Source organism: Canis lupus, chromosome 35 (genome assembly GCF_048164855.1).
Source record: "Canis lupus baileyi chromosome 35, mCanLup2.hap1, whole genome shotgun sequence".
NCBI lineage: Eukaryota > Metazoa > Chordata > Mammalia > Carnivora > Canidae > Canis > Canis lupus.
This window is the reverse complement of record NC_132872.1, coordinates 6,784,478-6,804,300: the sequence shown is the minus strand read 5'-3', so window position 1 is coordinate 6,804,300 and position 19,823 is coordinate 6,784,478. Positions and strand designations below refer to the sequence as shown.

General features: G+C 32.1%; 1 protein-coding gene across 6 annotated transcripts in view; it reads left to right on the top strand.

Moving 5' to 3' along the window:
* STXBP5L (syntaxin binding protein 5L) overlaps positions 1 to 19,823 on the top strand; it is a 385,708-nt gene that overhangs the window by 265,699 nt on the left and 100,186 nt on the right. For all 6 annotated transcript variants that reach the window (XM_072812552.1, XM_072812550.1, XM_072812551.1 and 3 more), the window contains 4 exons: positions 2,211 to 2,251; positions 5,617 to 5,834; positions 7,933 to 8,105; positions 12,390 to 12,515. In XM_072812552.1, the coding sequence (XP_072668653.1) occupies positions 2,211 to 2,251; positions 5,617 to 5,834; positions 7,933 to 8,105; positions 12,390 to 12,515 (558 nt within the window). The remainder of the gene's footprint in view (positions 1 to 2,210; positions 2,252 to 5,616; positions 5,835 to 7,932; positions 8,106 to 12,389; positions 12,516 to 19,823) is intronic.

The window sequence follows — 19,823 nt, the reverse complement described above, 5'->3', positions numbered from 1 at the left end:
ATTCTAGTGCCCAGCAATTTTATGTAAATAGCACTACTAGCTATTTATATAAAAGATACAAAAATACTGATTCAAAGGGATACATACATACTGATGTTTATAGCAGCATTATCAACAATAGCCAAATTATGAAAAGAGCCCAAATGTCCACTGACTGATGAATGGATAAAGAAGATGCGGCATATTATGTATACACAATGGAATATTAACCAAAAAAAGAATAAATCTTGCCATTTACAGTGAGTTTATTATGTTAAGTGAAATAAGCCAGAGAAAGAAATACCATAGGATCTCACTCATATGTGGAATTTAAGAAACAACATGGATAAACATAGGGGAAGGGGAAAAAATGGAAAGGAGGCAAACCATAAGAGACTCTTAGCTATAGAAAACAGAGAGTTGCTAGAGGGATGAGGGGGATGGGCTTGATAAGTGATAAAAATCTTAAAAAGAATACCTATTTATTTATTCATGAGACACAGGCAGAGGGAGAAGCAGGCTCCAGCGATTCGATCCCTGGTCTCCAGGATCAGGCCCTGGACTGAAGGCGGCGCTAAGCCACTGAGCCACCTGGGCTGCCCTATAAGTGATAGGTATCAAAGGAGGGCACTGGGTTTTATATGTGAATGATGAGTCACTAAAATCTACTTCTGAAGTTAATATTACACTATATTTTAAGTAACTAGAATTTAAGTAAAAACTCAAAAAAAAAAAAGTTAGACTCCTACCTCATATCATATATAAAAATTAACTCAAATATGATGAAAGACTTGAATTAACAGCTAAAGTTATAAAATTCAAAGAAGAAAACAAAGGGGTGATCTTTCATGATCTTGATTATGGCAAAGATTTCTTAAATATTACACCAAAAGCATAAACAACAAAAGGAAAAAAATAGATAAAATGGCTTTTATCATCAGACATAAAGATGACACTGAGTTGGAGAAAATTTTCAAATCATATCTGATAGGGTTTAGTATTCAGAATATATAAATAATTCTTAAAGCTCAACAATGAAAAGACAAACTTTTTTTAAGTGAGCAAAGGATTTAGGTTTACTTTTTTTTCTTTTTCAAAGAAAAATACAAATGGCTAACAAGCACATGTAAATATGCTTAACATCATTAGTCATTGGGGAAGTGAAAATCAATGCCACCAATTATATGTACCACTTTATACCCACTAGGATGGCTAAAAAAATTTTAAAGAGGAAAATAACAAATGTTGACAAGGATATAGATTAATTAGAACCACAGACATTGCTAGTGGGAATATAAATGGTGGAGCTAATAGGGAAAATGGTTTGGCAGTTTCTCAAAAAGCTAAACAATTATCATATAATTGAGCACTTCCACTTTTAAGTATATACAAAACTTGTACATGAATGTCATAAAAGCATTATTTACAATAGCCAAAAGATAGAAACAAATGCTTTTTTTGTATTTATTGAGATGATCATATGGTTTTTCTTCTTTAATCTGTCAGTATGATGCCTAACAATATGGTGATTGATTTTTTTTTTTTTTTACAGTTTAACTAGTCTTGCATTCCTAGGATAAACTGCAATTTAGTCATGATACATTATCCTTTCTATATGTTTTTTATTTGCTAATATTTTGTTGACAATTTTTATACCTGTTCTTGAGGAATAAGATTTTGTAATTTTCTTTTTTTGGTTTTGGTGTCAGGATGAAGCTGACCTCATAAAATGTTGGGAGTTATTCTACCCTTTAAATTTCTGAATGAATTCTTATAGAATTGCCATTATGTTACTACCAAATAATGATACAGCTCCAGATAGGTTTAAGGATTTGCTTTTTATTTTTGAAGCTTAACTTTAATTTTGCTATGATACTCACTTCAAAATTGTTTTAATGTAATCAAAATTACTTCAGGTATCTTTTATTGTATAAAAAATTTTGTATAAAAATATATTGTTCATTCAAGCCAGTTTTCATTGTTCTCTATTACACATAAATTCTATAGTAAAATCTAAGCAATTACTGTTCTTTTTTAAATCTAAATTTTAGTGCATTTTTTAAAAAGTAAACCATTGTTATGAGCATGAAGATGGTTTAACATATATTAGTTCTCATTGGAATGGAGTTTTTAAATCAAATTTTAACAAGAACTCAAGTTTTTATGCATTTAGAATGATTATGACTTTTTAAATTTACTATAATTAATACTAATGTATTTTTTTTATCTAGTCATGCAGATGGATCAATAAAATTTTGGGATGCTTCTGCAAGTAAGTTTTAGTCTCTTGTTCTATAACAGAAATATTTGGTTAATATTTACTCAGAGCCATTCACCACTTTTTAGTTTGGACAATTAATATTTCAGATACATTTTTAGCATATATATATGACTGTGCTATACAAATTCATTTCCTATGTTAGATCAATTTAAAGTACTATCTCTTCTATACTTTTCCTTTATAATATAAACAGGACTGAATTCACTGTCAGTAACTTATTTACAAAAGGTAATGTTGAAAAAGTACCAAAATTTGTCAGATCAACTCTGTTGAAGGAATTTCCTTTACCTTCAGCTCTGGTGCTGGAAAAGTTCTTTTATCTCATTAGTCCACTTTTCTTCTTGTCTACCAAGCCTATCTAAATCAAAAGAAATGATTTGATAAATGTAAATTTTAAGATGTTTGAGAATTATATAAGGAATAAGGTATTCTGCTCAGTGTTGAAAGGAATGCAAAAATATTTCAGGCTTCATTATATCCATATATGCCCTTCATAAAAGTTATATTTACTAAATCAGATAAAGAACTGCACAAATATGACTAAAAGGCAAACAGTATGATAAGAACTCTAAATGTAATACAACTCAAATTCTGTTACCAGAAATTTGAGATTTGTTTGAACCAGGTCGATCTAGAAATGGTATTTTAATTGAGTAATATTTAATGTGAGTTTTGGAAGATAGTTAAGATTTTAATAGTAATAGGAGGAGAAGAGTAAGTGAGTAATGACTGTTTCTGAGGATGAGTAACCAGTAATATAAAGGCAACTCTTTTGTAAATGAGGAATATAAGTGAGTGCTGGAGATTTGAATTTTGTAATTATACCACGAAATCCAAGTAAAAATGTCTAGCAGGTAGGAAAAACAGGCAAGAATGGACACTAATGTAGAAACAGCATAAAAGTGATACATGAAGTTATAGAAGTAAGCAGCTTCTAAGGAAGATGATGATAAACACAAAAGCAGAGGGAAGAAGATTGAATATTGGTGATACTCTTAGCCTGCAAGCTTGAGTATTTCAGCAGTGGAGTAAACCATCAGCAAGAGAAAATTAATAAAACATTTAAAACTATGAATTTTTAAGTGACTTTCTGAACTCACACAATAAAGAGCAATGTCTCAGGGAGAAATTCCAAAGGACAAAATATTTTCCTTGATGCATTTTTTCTTGTAAATCTGACTTTGTTCCAAGAACACAATTTTATAGTGACAATTTATATGTTCCTTTCCCACCACCTCAAAGTCACTCCTTAGCTTCTAAAATGTGAGAAGACACTTTAACATCCTCACAACTAGAGTACATGGCACCCTTAAGCAGGCATAATATTTAAGAAGTTAATTTTTAAATATTTATCATATTCAGAACATATATTGCAAAGGTTTTCAGCATGTTTAATATTTTTTACTATAATCAATTATAAGGACAGATTTCCAATTTTCTGGATGTCATTGAAGACCATCACCTAGTCTGCCAATTTTAAGGAATACTAATACTGCCTGGTACAGAAGTGAGGTTATACTGAATTTAAATAACTGAGTTTGTTATTATGTGTATTAATTTTCATTTACTGATAATAAATTACCATAATTGAGCAGCTTAAAACAGTACTTACATATTATCTCACAGTTTCTATGTGTCAGGAATCTAGGTTCAGTTTAGCTGGGTTCTTTACTTAGGGCTTCCCAAGACCGCAGTCAAGGTATTGGCTCCTGCGACAGTTTCATCTGAGATTTAGTATCCTCATTCAATCTCATGTAGTTGGCAGAATGCATTTTATTGTAGCTTTAGACTCATGGCAACTTGTTTCTTCAAGGCTGGCAAAGGAGTGTCACTTTAACCTCAGGGAGGGCACTAGTCCCTCTTCTAATTATTGTTATGTCAGTCCCATTAAGGATAGTCTCTGTTGATTAACTCAGAGCCAACTAATTGGGGGACTTAATTATGTCTGCAGTATCCTTTTACCATTGCTATTGTCACATAAAATAATCATGGGAGTTATACCCAATCTAACCTGGAAGGCAGGCTATATAGCACTTAGTAAAATGAATGTCTTACCCATGTTCAAAATGTTTTGGTTTGACATAATTTTAGACTTAGAGAATAATTGCAAAAAAAAAAAAATACCATGAAGTGGTATATAATTTTTAGCCCGATTCCCCAAATGTCAGTGTATACTCCATTTGTTCTTCCACCTTCCCCCCTCCCTCTTCACCATATGTTCATATATATATGTATAGTTTTTTGTAACCATTTGTGAGTTGCAGTGATGCTCTTCTTACACTACATGGCCCTAAAATATATCACTGTATATTCCCTACACACATTTTTTACATAGTCAAATTATACTTATCAAAATCAGGAGATTAATATTGAAGCCATGCTAATATCTAACCTCCAGGTCTTACTCATATTATTGTCTCAGTAACATCTTTCATAATAAAAGAAAATTGAGAATTATTTATTACATTTATCAGCTTTTCAGTTTTACTCAATTTGGAATTGTTTATGAAATTGATGTTTTTGAGGATTTGGGCCAATTATTTTTGCAAAATCTTCAATTTGGGTTTGACTGATGTTTCTCATGATTATCTTCAGACTATGCATTTTTGACAGCAACTCCTGGATTTTTAGAAATTTTCTTAATAATCTTTTATAGAATCAGAACTTTTTTATAGAAGAGTTATCATCAGGGTCTAAAATGGAAAAGATATTCTCCCAAATAAATATTCCTGAAAACAATTCACCACCCCCCGAGTTTTGAAAAATTATAATGGATCCTTTTCTAATACAGAGCCACTTAGAAAAGATTCTTTCCAAAATAATTACAGATTATTGGACCCTCATTACTAGCTAATAAATTACAAATATTTCTTATCTTAAAGATTGTCTAGAAATTTGTTAAGAAGAGTAAATAAACTGTAAGGATAGCTTCAGTCTTTCATGCAGCAATCAAAGCGGATAATGTGAAAAAGGATTAAAGGGACTCTTTTAGGAGAGAATTAGGTTCAGTATTCCCATTGTAACCTTTCTGAGCCCCAGGGTTTTCATCAATAAATGAAAATAACAATACTTACTTCATGGGACTTTTCTGAGGCTCACATGAGACAATATATACAAAGACCTACATATTCTTTGGTATACAGTATATGTTCAATAAATGTTTCTTTTTTTCTGGAATCTCCTTCCAACTAAACTAATGATAAGAGTACATTACATTGAATACTTACTAGTTAAAATGTAATTTATTTTGTCTGCTTGGATTTTATTTGTGCTTTAACAAATACACTGAAAAAGCTTCAACAATATCTGAGGATTAAGTTCAAATTAGAAGATAACTATGCTTCAATATTTTACAGTAACTCTGCAGATGCTGTACAAGCTAAAAACTTCAAAAGTGTTTGAAAAACAGAAGATAGGAGAAGGAAAACCAACATGTGAAATTGTAGAGGAAGATCCATATGCCATTCAGATGATTTACTGGTGTCCGGAGAGCAGAATATTCTGTGTATCAGGAGTCTCTGCATATGTCATAATTTATAAATTCAGCAGACATGAAATAACAACAGAAATAGTGGTAAGTTATTTAAAATTTAATGTTCACAGCCAGAGTTATTAAAAGAAACCAATTATCATAGATTTTGGCTAGTGTTTGGTATTGTTTTAAGCCTTCAAGACTGCTGTATTTGGCCAGTGATCCCATTCATAGGATTTTAATTATTCTTCTTACCTGTTTAACATTAAAAAATAGGTTGGCTTAAAATGAAAAAACATTACTCAAACTTTGTATTATTAAATAGGTGGATTTATTTCTATATAGACTATATACAGGCATTTATTGCTTTATATATAAATGTCAAATTAGTACAGGCTGTGTTGTATATCTTTATTAAAATTTTTTGTCTTTTCTTGTCAATTGCCATAAATGATTATTTCTCAACTACAATAAGATTATTTGTAATAATTTTCTATATAGAAACATTTTTATAGGATGGAAATAATTATGGGCTACCTTTTCTAATCTTAATTTTAAACTAACCAAGTAATTTAATTATTCAATTATGTTTCATGGGATAAATTAAATCTAAATTAAGGCATCTATAAATAATTAGCCTTCCCAGCTGAATCCATCTTACCATTTTATCAGAAGATAAAGATGATTAACTAAAGGCCTGTATGTAACTGTTTTTACCTCAACAGCGAAAATTAAATAATGCCCTGTTAAAGTATATTAGTTAAAATCTCAGCCTTTTGAGTCAGATAAGCCTATGTTTTAATTCTGGCTTTGCCAATGAATAGCTACATAACTCTGAGCAAGTCACAAGGCTCCAGTAGTCAGTACTGGAATCTGGGTGAGACCAAGTTACTACACTCATAATTTTCTGGGTAAATAAAATGGAAAATAATAATAAATTACAAAAAAAATTAAAAAAAATAAATGATAAACTACAAATGATAATGCCAATTTCATAGGTTTCTTAGGAGGATTATATAAAATCATTAGCATAGTGTCTAGGTATAGTTCTCACTCAGTAATTGGTAAGTGTTATTGTCACTAGAGACTGTATTTAGTTTTTAAGATAATTATGTAAATCACTCTGACAATATTTCTGTATTCACTACCCCACAATGACATTTGTTTTCAGCCTCAAAACTGATTTATTTATCATATGATTTCACTCATATGTGGAATTTAAGAGACAAAATAGGAACAAAGAGGAGAGGAGGGAAAAATAAAACAGGATGAAATCAGAGAGGGGGACAAACCTTGAGACTGGTAGTGATAGAAAACAAACTGAGGGTTGCCAGAGGGGCAAAGGGCGGGGGGATGGGGTAACTGGGTGGTGATATGAGGGTACATGATATAATGAGCACTGGGTATTATATAAGACTGATGAATCACTGAACTCTACCTGTGAAACTAATAATACACTATATGTTAATTAATTGAATTTTTAAAAACCTGATTTTTACATTGTAAAGCAAATGTTTGTTATAAAATTGATTTTAATTAGTGCTCGCTTTGGCAGCACATATACTAAGATTTTAATTAAAGCACTGAGTGTAGTCATCAAGTATTTACTTTGTAAACATTCTTAGATTAAAAAATAGGTTTGGGGTCATCTTTTTATTCCAATACAGTTTATATGTTTTTCAAGTAAGCAACTCTAACCAAGCTAATGAAATTGAGCTAAGCTAATGAAACAAAAATTAGAATTTATTTTGGAAAACGTTTACTAAATTAAGAGTCAGAATAGAATGTTTTTTTAAACTAAAAGCCTTGTGCAAATAATAATTTGTGTGTTATATACATATGTGTAAACACATCCAGTTTATTTTCTTTCACTGGAATAACCTTGACTAGTTTTTCCTTTTATTATATATGGAGTTGTAATTTATACCTCTAAGGAAGGATTTAGTATGTAAAAACTTTTTCTCCACCAGCAGGTATTTTTCTTATGAATCTGAAGAATTAAATATTTTACAGTTTTTTGTGAATGCCAGTGAATGTTCCATGTATTACACTATTTAAATCAATTTGGGATATTTTAACTTTATTATAAATTGAAATTGAGCTTATTAACCTGAAAAAGTAATAATTACCAAAAATTTATTAGAAATTTTAATGTGATTAGTTATTATTAGATTAAATTAAAACTTGATTTTTTTTTAAGTCATTAGAGGTACGGCTTCAGTATGATATTGAAGATATTATTACCCCAGAACCAGAAACAAGTCCTCCATTTCCAGATCTCTCATCCCAGCTTCCTTCTTCAAGGAGTCTTTCCGGAAGCACTAACACTGTGGCTAGTGAAGGAGGAACAAAGGACAGTATCCCATGCCTCAAGTAAGAGTTGCTACCAAATTTTCAAACAATTTTACATAGTAATCATACTTTGGAACTATGCCAAATAAAACTATTCTTCTCTTTTATTAAGTTGCTGTCAATTGGCCCACAATCTACCTAGGGATACTGTGTTCTTTCTTTGAATATCCATGAAGAGGGCACAATATTTTCATCTTTCATTACAAATTCATGGGTTTTCTTTCCAAGTGGATCCTAAAGAAAACATGGCTTTAATAGAATGGGAACATGTATGGTAGGGCAGAAACTTGGCCACTTGCTATTTCCCAATTTTAAAAGTTTGTTTAGGGAATTTCTTCAGTTGGAATCAAAAAGAAAGCCATATTTATTTACTATCTACTACAAGAATACTGTGTTAGAAAAGAGGATCATGATTGCTAGGATATTGCAAAAATAATATTTCTTTCTTCCTTTTAACTGATACTATTAAGAAGATGAGATTTAAACAAAAGTAGATGAGGGAGTTAGCTGAAATGTATCTAGTAGAAGAGCACTCCAGGCAGAAGAACAGCTAGAGCAAATGCTTTAAAGTTCCATTCTCATGAATTGGAAGAGCAAATATTGTTAAAATGTCTATGCTTCCCAGAGCAATGTATACATTCAATGCAATCCCTATTAAAATAACATCAACATTTTTCACAGAGCTGGAACAAATAATCTTAAAATTTGTGTGGTCCAGAAAAGACCATGAATAGCCAAAGGAAAGTTGAAAAAGAAAAACAAAGCTGGTGGCATCACAATGCTGGACTTCAAGCTCTATTACAAAACTGTAATCATCAAGAGAGAATGGTACTAGCACAAAACAGACACATAGATCAATGGAACAGAACAGAAAACCCAGAAATGGACCCTCAACTCTATGGTATACTAATCTTCGATGAAGCAGGAAAGAATATCCAATGGAAAAAAGATAGTCTCTTTAACAAATGGTGTTGGGAAAATTGGAGAGCCACAAGCAGAAGAATAAAACTAGACCATTTTCTTACACCATACACAAGATACATCTCAAAATGAATGAAAGACCTAAATGTTAGGAATCCATCAAAATCCTAGAAGAGAATACAGGCCGCAACTTCTTAGACCTCAGCTGCCACAACCCTGGCTAGACACATGTCCAAAGGCAAGGGAAACAAAGGCAAAAATTAGTTATTGGGACTTTATTAAGATAAAAAGCTTTTGCACAGCAAACGAAACAGTTGACAAAACCAAGAGGCAACTTAAAGAATGGGAGAAGATATTTGGAAATGTTTATCAGACAAAGGGTTAGGATCCAAAATCTATAAAGAACCTGTCAAACTCAACACCAAAAGAACAAATAATCTAGTCAAGAAATAGGCAGAAGACATGAACAGACGTTTCTCCAAAGAAGATATACAAATGGCCAACAGAAGGGCACATGATATAATGACCATTGGATGTATATACTATTAATGGATCAATGAACTCTACCTCTGAAACTAATAATAAAATATATATTAATTAATTGAATTTAAATTTAAAAAATGGCCAACGAACACATGAAAAAATGTTCAACATCACTTGGCATCAGGAAAATACAAATCAAAACCACAATTAGATACCACCTCACACCAGAATGGTGAAAATTATCGTAAGGAAAACAACAAATGTTGGCAAGGAGGCAGAGAAAGGGGAATCCTTTTACACTGCTGGTAAGAATGCAAGCTTGTACAGCCACTCTAGAAAACAGTATGGAAGTTCCTCAAAAAGTTAAAAATAGTGCTGCCCTATGACCCAGCAATTGCACTACTAGGTATTTACCCCAAGGATACAAATGTAGTCATCTGAAGCACCTGCAACCTAAGGTTTATAGCAGCAATGTCCACAATAGCCATATCATGGAAAGAGTCCAAATGTCCATTGACAAATTAATGGATAATTAAGATGTGAGTGATACACACACACAATGGAGTATTACTCAGCCATCAAAAGTGAAATCTTGCCATTTGCAACAACATGGGTGGAAATAGAGGGTATTATGCTAAGTAAAATAAGTCAATCAGACAAAGACAATTATCATATGATTTCACTTATGTGGAAATTAAGAAACAAAACAGGTGAGCGTAGAGGAAGGGAGAGAAAAATAAAACAAAATGAAATCAGAGAGTGAGACAAACCATAAGGGACGCTTAACCGTAGGAAACAAACTGACAGTTGCTGGGGTGGGGGGGTGAGGAGATGGGGTACTGGTGATGGGCATTAAGGATGGCATGTAATATAATGAGCACTGGGTGCTATATATAACTGATAAGTCACTGACCTCTACCTCTGAAATTAATAACATACTGTTAATTAACTGAATTTAAATAAAAGTAAATCAACAAAAATAGGGGCATCTGGGTGACTCAGTCGGTTAAGCATCTGCCTTCGACTTAGGTCATGATCTCTGGTCCTGGGATTGAGCCCTGCAGCAGGCTCCCAGCTTAGCGGGGAGTCTGCTGTTCCCTCTCTGTCTGCCCCTCCACCTGCTTGTGCTCACTCTCTCTTAAATAAATAAAATCTTTTTTAAAATTAAACAAAATAAAGTGGCTCGCATATAGGGATGTCAGTATAGCTAAGACAAGAGGAGCAAGATGGGGAGTTGTGGTGAGGGTAGCAGGAGATGAAGTCAGATGAGTAACAGAGAGCCAATATAGGCCATTGTAAGGGTCTTGGCTTTTATTCCTAATTAAATGGAGGATTCATTATAGTGTTTTGAATAGAGAGGAAACATGTTCAGACTTAAATTTTAAATTGATCACTTTGATGGCTTTGTTGAAAATGGATTTAGAAGGGAAGGGTGGAAGCCAGGAGACCAGTAAGGAGGTTATTGCCTAACTAGAGATGATATTAAAGGCTGACAGATTCAACAAATAAAAATACAGAATACTTATTTAAATTTGAATTTCAGATAAACAATATACATTTTTTGGTATCAGTATATCCTAGATGCTACATGGGACACACTTGCAGTAAAAAAAAAACAAAGCAAAAAACCTACTTATTGTTTTTTTGAAATTCAGATTTAAATATGGAAAGAGCCCAGATGTCCATCAACTGATGAGTGGATAGAGATATGGGGAGTGTATATAAAATAAATATACATATAATGGAATATTACTCAGCCATTGAAAAGAATGGAATCTTGCCATTCACTCATGTGCAGAATTTAAGAAACAAAACAGATAAACATAGGGAAGGGAAGGAAAAATAAAATAAGACAAAAACAGAGAGGGAGGCAAACCTTAAGAGACTCTTAACTATAGGTAACAACCTGAGAGTTACTAGAGGGGAGGTGGACGGGGGAATGGGGTAACTGGGTGATGGGCATTAAGGAGGACACTGGAAGTAATGAGCACTGGGTGTTGTATGCAATTGATAAATCACTAAATTCTACCTCTGAAACTAATAATATAGTATGTGTTAATTAAATTTAAATTAAAAAATTTAATTTAAAAACTGCTCAGATTCTGGATATATTTTTAAGGTAGCACAAACAGTATTTGATGATTGAGTGGATACAATAAGGTACAAGAGAAGGATTGTAGTATGACTTCAAGGGTTTTTAATTGAATAGTTGGAAAGATACAAGTTGTTATTAACCAGAATAGATAAGGCTGTAGATCAATTATTTTTCAAGGAATGAGCAGAAATTCAGATTTTGGACATGTTGAACCTTCTTTTTTAAAGATTTATTTATTTATTTTAGAGAGAGAGGGGGCAGGGGAAAGGGGCAGATGGATAGGGAGAGAGAAAATCTCAAGCAGACTCCCTCCTAAACATGGAGCCTGATGTGTGGGACTCTATCCCATGACCCTGAGATCATGACCTGAGCCAAAATCAAGAATTAGAATGCTTAATCAATTGAGCCACCCAGGTATCCCCACTTAGATGTGTTGAGATCTTACATTTGGTGGTAGATTAATAATTCTTATTGTCATGCATTATAACTTACATATGTGTAACAAATATTATGTAAGAAAATAGACAATAAAAATAATTTAAAATATTAACCTCAAGAATAAGAAAAAGGAAGTGATGAAGGCCTGAAACAGTTGTGGACTTGCCTGATTGAAAAGCTACTTAAACAAACCTACTTAAGTGGTTGGGTATATTTTAAGAAAGCTAGAAGATATGTCCACCTGTGTACTGCCTCTGTGCCTGGTATTGTATATTTCTGTCAGAAGATTCTATGTAACTTCTAAAGATAAGCATGAGCTTACTTATTTAAACTGTATGTAATAGAACTAGTTTTCTCTTTTTTTTTAGTGTGAAGACACGACCAGTGAGGATGCCTCCAGGGTATCAAGCAGAACTTGTTATTCAGTTGGTGTGGGTGGACGGTGAGCCTCCCCAACAGATTACTAGTCTTGCTGTAAGCTCAGCATACGGAATGTAAGTAAACATTCTAATTTGTATTTTTTAATATATTTTATATACTCAAATGTTTCTTTTAAAATATTTAAGTCCTAAAAATGGAAAGAAGCCCTTACCTAGATTTTTACTTGGTTGAAAATCATAGAAGAAAAATGTTAAATTATGATTATTTGTTCTTGCTTGAAGTCAAACTTGTGATAATATTCCCATTTTTAATTTTAGGAGGTTATTAGGATTTTATTACACGCACTTTTAAAATTTTCTATCCTTTTCTTCCTTGTGTTCTAATTTGGATACTTTTTTCTGACTTGTCTTTTAGAGTTCACTAATTCTCCCTTCAACTGTTTGGGAGATCCACCCATGGAGTTCAGTTTCAGTTATTTTAATTTTAACTTCTATGCCTTTCATTTGGTTCTTTTTAAAGTTTCTTATCTTCCTAAATTATCATTCTTGTCCTTCATTTCTTTAAACATATTGAATATAGATCCTTTAAATATGTGTTTGATAATTCCCTATCTGGTATCTAGCTTATTATTTGTCTTGGATTTTGATCATATCATCTTTGTGTAACCCAGATTCGCTTGGTTTGTATTCTAATGTTTTTATGGAATGTTATATGGAATTTATATACCATCATATATTTATTTATATGTTTATAAATAAACATTATATTATAAAGATAATTTTGAGTTCTAAGTGATGCTATCATCCTGCAAGAAGTATTCACATTTCCTTTAACAGGCTAGACTAAAAGGCAGTAGAGAGCTCAGAACAACATAACCCAATCAGACATTCTTTGAAAGTTGAATTGTATTCCTTTAAAAGATAATTTAATTCTAAAGTAATCCTTATTTCTAGATTGTTGACCTCCATAGAAATTGTGCCAAATTATATTCCCATCAACAATGTTTAGAATGCCTGATCTTCCATTACCTTTTTTTAACAATGGTGTATAACCAAACTTTTAATCCCTGTCATTTTAAGAAGTGCTTTAGAAAAAAAAAAAAGTACATTAGAATGTTCTCATATTTTAAGTGAAATTGAACATATTTTCCTGTACTGTGACATTTCTGCTTATATTCTTAATCAATTTTTCTGCAGAGTTGTTGGTATTTCTCTTATAGATTTGAGAAAACTATTTACAAAGTAGGAAAGTTAGCTTTCTATGTGATATAACTTACCAGTATTTTCCTTTTTTTTATGAGATTGTTTAGAATTTTTTTCCATGCATAAATTCAAAATTTTTTTAAAGTAATCCTATTTTTTATGGTTTTGGATTTTGTGTCATACTTAGAAAAGCTTTCCTCACTTACTATATTCTCTTTTAATATATTTATTTTTAACATACTTAAGTGTTTCTTTTGTCTAGCATTTAATTAGGAATAAAGTATGAAATAGGGATTAAACTATCTTTCTTTCTGGATGACAATGAATTATACCAATACCACTTCCTGAATACTTCATCTTTTCCCTCAAAATTTAGAATCATCTTTTATCAAGTAATACATTTTAAAAATATTTTTGGCTCTAATTCTATGCTTCCCAGTCTGTCCCTCTGCTAAGTCTGATGAGCTCCAAGAGCTCTGTGAAGCCATTTGAAAGTGAAATTACCTAAAAAAACCTTTGGTGTTCCTGGAGTTTTTACTATGTGATTATACATAAGGGGAACTTGTTCTTGATTGAAAATTTGTATGATAGGAAAACTGGCAGAAACAGCCCTTAATGAAGGGAGGAGAGGAAGGAAGTATGGAATAGTCAATAATCCCATTAATTTATATGACAAGAATATATAACCCAAGTAGTTATAGCAGATGACTGACCTCAAGCCATTTTCAGGGTTCTGTACTCAAGAGATTGACCTAAAAAGGCAAAGAATGACAAAATTAAGAGGCTATGAAGGTATATCACCAGGTTCAGAAGCTGAATGCTATTTAGAATAAGTCAGCATATTTTCCAGGTAAAGTAACCGTGGGGGTGAGGGTCTGAAGAACCTACACTTGTATGAGAAAGACAGCTTGGATACCTTCCTCATAGACAGTTTTAACTGCCAAAATACTCCATCCAGCTCAAGTGGCTACTTATGTAAATCCCAGCAAAATTTTAAGACATAAGTAATACCAATATTATACAAAAACTTTGAGAATTGAAAAGGAAAAAATCATATTCATCTCATTATAGGCCAACATAATCTGATGTCAAAATATGAAAAGACCATTACTAAAAGTGGAACATGAATATAGGTGTAAAAATCCCAGCCAAAGTATAAATAAATCTAGTAATAAAATAATTACATATTATAACCATGTTTGGTTTATACCAGGAATGCAAGGCTTAACATTTGAAATGAATTCATGTAATTCATCACATTAAAGGATAAAACAGAAAACTATATAAGCCATGAGATGTAAAAAGCAAGAACATTTGGTAAAAATTTATCATCTGTTTGTGATTTAAAAAGAAAAATTTATGGGCAGCCTGGGTGGCTCAGCGGTTTAGCGCTGCCTCCACCTAGGGCCTGATCCTGGAGACCTCGGATTGAGTCCCAAGTCAGGCTCCCTGCATGGAGCCTGCTTCCTCCTCTGCCTGTGTCTCTGCCTCACTCTCTCTCTCTCTCTCTGTCATGAATAAACAAAATCTTTTAAAAAATTTTATTAAAACAAGAAGGAAATTGAAAAGAAAAATAGAAAGAAATTATTATGTATGTATATCATTTAGATACTTTCCAGATAAATTATTAGAATTACTAATAGAATTTAACAAGATTGCTGGACATGAAGTCAATGTAAAAATATACTGAAAAAATAGAAACTAAAATTGTATTAAGATCCCACTTACAATAAAATAAAAATAATAAAAAATCTAGGACTATACCTAATAAAAGATGATCAAGACCTCTACACAGAAAACTATAAAACCTCAAAGAAACTAAAGAACTTAAATCATGTAATGTAAAATTCAATAATAGAATAAAGATGTCAGGTTTTCACAAATGATCTGTAAATTTACAACAATGCCAAAATAAATTTTAGCAGGTTTTCTTTTCTCCCCTTGAAGTTTAATACTAGTTCTAAAATTTATAGAGAAATACAAAGGCCACAGTTAGCTAAGATAGTACTCTTTAAAGAAAAACAGAATTAGAAGACTTGCTCTATTGGAAAACATGACTTATTAAATAAAGATATATCAGTCATAACAGTGTTTCTATGGGCACAGGAGAGACAAACAAAAATCAATGCACATAAGAAAGAGTGCAGTAAGAAATCCAGGTCAGGGATCCCTGGGTGGCTCAGCGCTTTAGTGCCTGCCTAACACCCAGGGCATGATCCTGGAGTTCCAGGATCGAGTCTCACATCAGGCTCCCTGCATGGAGCCTGCTTCTCCCTCTGTGCCTCTCTCTTTCTCTCTCTCTCTCTCTCTCTCTCTCTCTCTCTCTCTGTGTCTCTCATGAATAAATAAAATCTTAAAAAAAAAATCCAGGCATTTATAGCTATTTTGGTTCTGCAGAGCAATAGAGGAAATGGCAGTTTTCCCCCAATAAATACTATAAAGTCAACTGAAAAATTATAGAAAAAAAGTGAAATTTGACTCTTCTTTCCTACGATACACAAAGCTTCTAGAAAGTATTATAGGAGAATACTTTCATTAGACAATAATATTCAAAAAGTATTAATCATAAAGAAAAACATTAAGAACTTCTTGGGGAAAAAAGGTGCCATTAAGAGAGTGAAATGACAAGACAAGGAAGAGAGAGTTGAATTGATTGTATCTGACAGACTCATTCATATGCAGAGTGTAAAACGAGTCTCACGAATCATCAATAAGAAAAAGGCAAATAATAGAAAGAATGCAGAAGAAATTTGAACAAATATGTCACAAAGAAAGATATATAAACAATATATTTTCATATATATGTGTGTGTATATATACATATATACACACACACACACACACACACACATATATATATATGAAGGTACACAACCTTATTAGTAATGTTGGCAGGGTTTGCAAAGATACTAGGTAACAGGAACTCATACATTGCTGTTAAAAGGGTAAATTGTTGAAACTACTTTATAAAATTGTCAGCATTATTTACCCATTTTAGCATGTAAATGTTGGCACACTCAAAAGTTTCATTTTTAGGTATATACCCAAAGAAAGGCAAGCACATGTATATCAAAAGAAAGTGGCCTTATTTGCAAGGGTAGTATTATATTTATAATAGTCCCAAACTACAATCAAATTATGTCCATTAGAGTAGATTGAATAAATAAGTTGTAACATATCCATTTGAATACTACAGCAATTAAAATGAAAACTACATTTACATGTAACAATATATATGAAAAAAGCCAAAATCTATCAAAAACAAGCAAAACTCGTATAGAAAGTTAGATTTTGGGAGAGGAAAGATTAGCAATAATTGGCAGAAACATGAAACAGGTGCTTGTAACATACTATTTCTTGACATAGTGGTGGTTATGTGGGATTGTTCACTTTGTGATAATTCATTGAAGTGCACAATTATGTCCACTTTCATTTATGAATGTGAATAAGAGTAAAATATAAATATTTTTGCAAATAATTGAGTAATTTTATTTCTAGAAATATATCCCATAAATATACTCTATATTGTAATGCAAATAACTTGTGAGGATATTCATTGTTGTTTGTTTTTTTTAAGATTTCATTTATTCATTCATGAGTAACACACAGAGAGAGACAGAGACACAGGCAGAGGGAGAAACAGGCTCCTCACAGGGAGCCCGATGTGGGACTCTATCCCTGGACCCAGGATCATGCCCTGAGCCAAAGGCAGATGCTCAACCACTGACCCACCCAGGCACCCCATTGTTGTATTGTTAATAGCAAAAGACTGGAAGCAACCTATTGTCTGTTAACAAAGTTCTAGATAAATAGATTACACATTAATATTGTGGAGTTATTTTAAAAATTCACTTCCTATGAATTTACATAGAATAATTACCAAAGTACCTAATAAAGTTAAATCAAGGTACAGGATATTATTTATACTATAAAACATTGTTTATCTGTAATATGCTATAAACATCCAGAGTTCATTTTTTTAATTCCTACAAATTGATAAGAAAAAAAATTACCCAATTAAAAAATAAGCAAACTATATAAACAGATAATTCAGAGGAGAAATACAAATGGCCAATGAATCTGAATATAACTTTACTAATAACAAGTAAAATATTTGAGACAACAGAATAGCAATTTTTATCCATTATATGAGAGAATTTTTAAAGATTGCTAATATTTTCTGTTAATATGAGGAAATGGATTCTCTTTTATACATTTATCTTTTAAAATAAAACTGGGCATATCTTTTGGTCCTAAAATTCTAATCTTATTGAAATTTTTACAATTTTTGAAGACTCTCACTTATGTACAGTTTGTAGAAGGTTGTTCTATATTACATAAAATAACAAAATATTTAGAATCTATATAAATGTCCAGAAATAGGAAGATGCTCCTTTAAAAAACATGTTATTTTTGTACTTTAGAATACAATGCAACAGTTAAACAACACAAACAAGGAAATATGTCTTTGACATATTTTCGTGAAAATAAGTTATAGAACCAGTATATGCTTGCTAAAATATAAAGAAAGGGCAAGTATATAAAAAATGTTAATGGCAATCATTTTTGAAAAGGGGATTGGCATACAGTGGGCCAATTAAGGGGACTTTCATCTTATATTTATTGTTGAAATTTTTAAAGTAAAAATAATTTTTAAAATTTAAAAAAAAGAAAGAAAAGTTTGCTTTGTGCCTCTGAACATACTTTCCTTAGGGACTTGGAGATGTGAGATGGTGAGAATCATCAGACACCAGAAATGGTGAGAATATCCTGGACCTATGGTATATGACCAATGACTAGAAAGTCATTCGAAAGTATGAAACTGATAGAATACAGCAAGGTAATTGAAAACAAAATGTGTGGAGAAAAAAGATGAGAAATTAAAGTCATTGAAGGAATCTAATGAGATTAAATGTGAATATTTTACTTTCATTCCAAAGATAAAAGCAATTATGTTCTATTATTATCTTCTTCCCATAATTTCCAGAGGATACAGAGCCATAAAGCTTTGATAGTTAGGTTTAGTGGGAGCTCTATATTTTTTTGTTACTGAGATAATCAAATACAGGGTTAAAGAGCATGAATGTTAGAGTCAGATTATTTGGGATTTTATTTATTTATTTGAGAGAGAGAGAGACAGAGATAGCAAGAGAGCAGGAGCAGGAAGGAGAGGAAGAAGCAGGCTGAGCAGGAAGCCCTTTGCTGGCTCTATCCCAGGACCCCAGGATCATGACCCAAAGGCAGACACCTAACTAATTGAGCCACACAGGTGCCACTGAGATTAAAAATTTACTTCTGCTTACTAGCTGTTGAATCTTAGAAAAATTATTTAAAATTTCTATGTTCAATTTCCATATCTGCAAAATGAGATAAAATGTTGTGAGGATTAAATGTATTAATATATAAAACGTCGGGACACCTGGGTGGCTCAGCGGTTAAGCATCTGCCTTCGGCAAAGGCTTCCTGGAGTCCCAGGTTCATGTCCCACATTGGGCTTCGTGTAAGCAGCCTGCTTCTCCCTCTGCCTGTGTCTCTGCCTCTTTCTCTCTCCTGTGTATGTCATGATAAATAAATAAGATCTTATATAAATAATAAAAAAATGAAAAATAAAATGTAACTTTTAGGGGCACTTGGCTTGCTCAGTCAGTAGAGCATGCAATTATTAATCAAGGTTATGAGATCAAGCGCCACATTGAGCATAGAGCTTAAGAAATAAAACTAAAATGAAACTTAGAGACTCAGCGCAGGATACACATGACATATTCAAATAGAATAATTGAAGAGTTTTTAATAATGGATTATTTATATAAGATGCAGAAAAACATGAAATACTATAGTATCCCAGGGCTAGAAAGGATAGAGCTTTATTACCACCCATAAAATAATAACTTGATGATATAATTATTACAATGTTATTTACTTAGATACAAAGTAAACCAATAATAGACTGATTTTATCTAAAAAATCAAAAAGAATATAAATGAGGAGAGAATCAAGATGGCAGAGTAGGAAGATTCTGAATAAAGTTCTCCATGGACACATCAAAATTACAACTACGTGTAAGACAACTTTTTCTGCAAATCACCTGAAGACTAAAAGAATAACTCTTACACTATTAAGGATATAAAGGAAAAGCTACACTGAGACAGGAAGGAGGGGAAGAGAGGCAGACTAGTTATGACTTATATCCTTAGCACGGGAACCCCAAGCCAGTAGAAT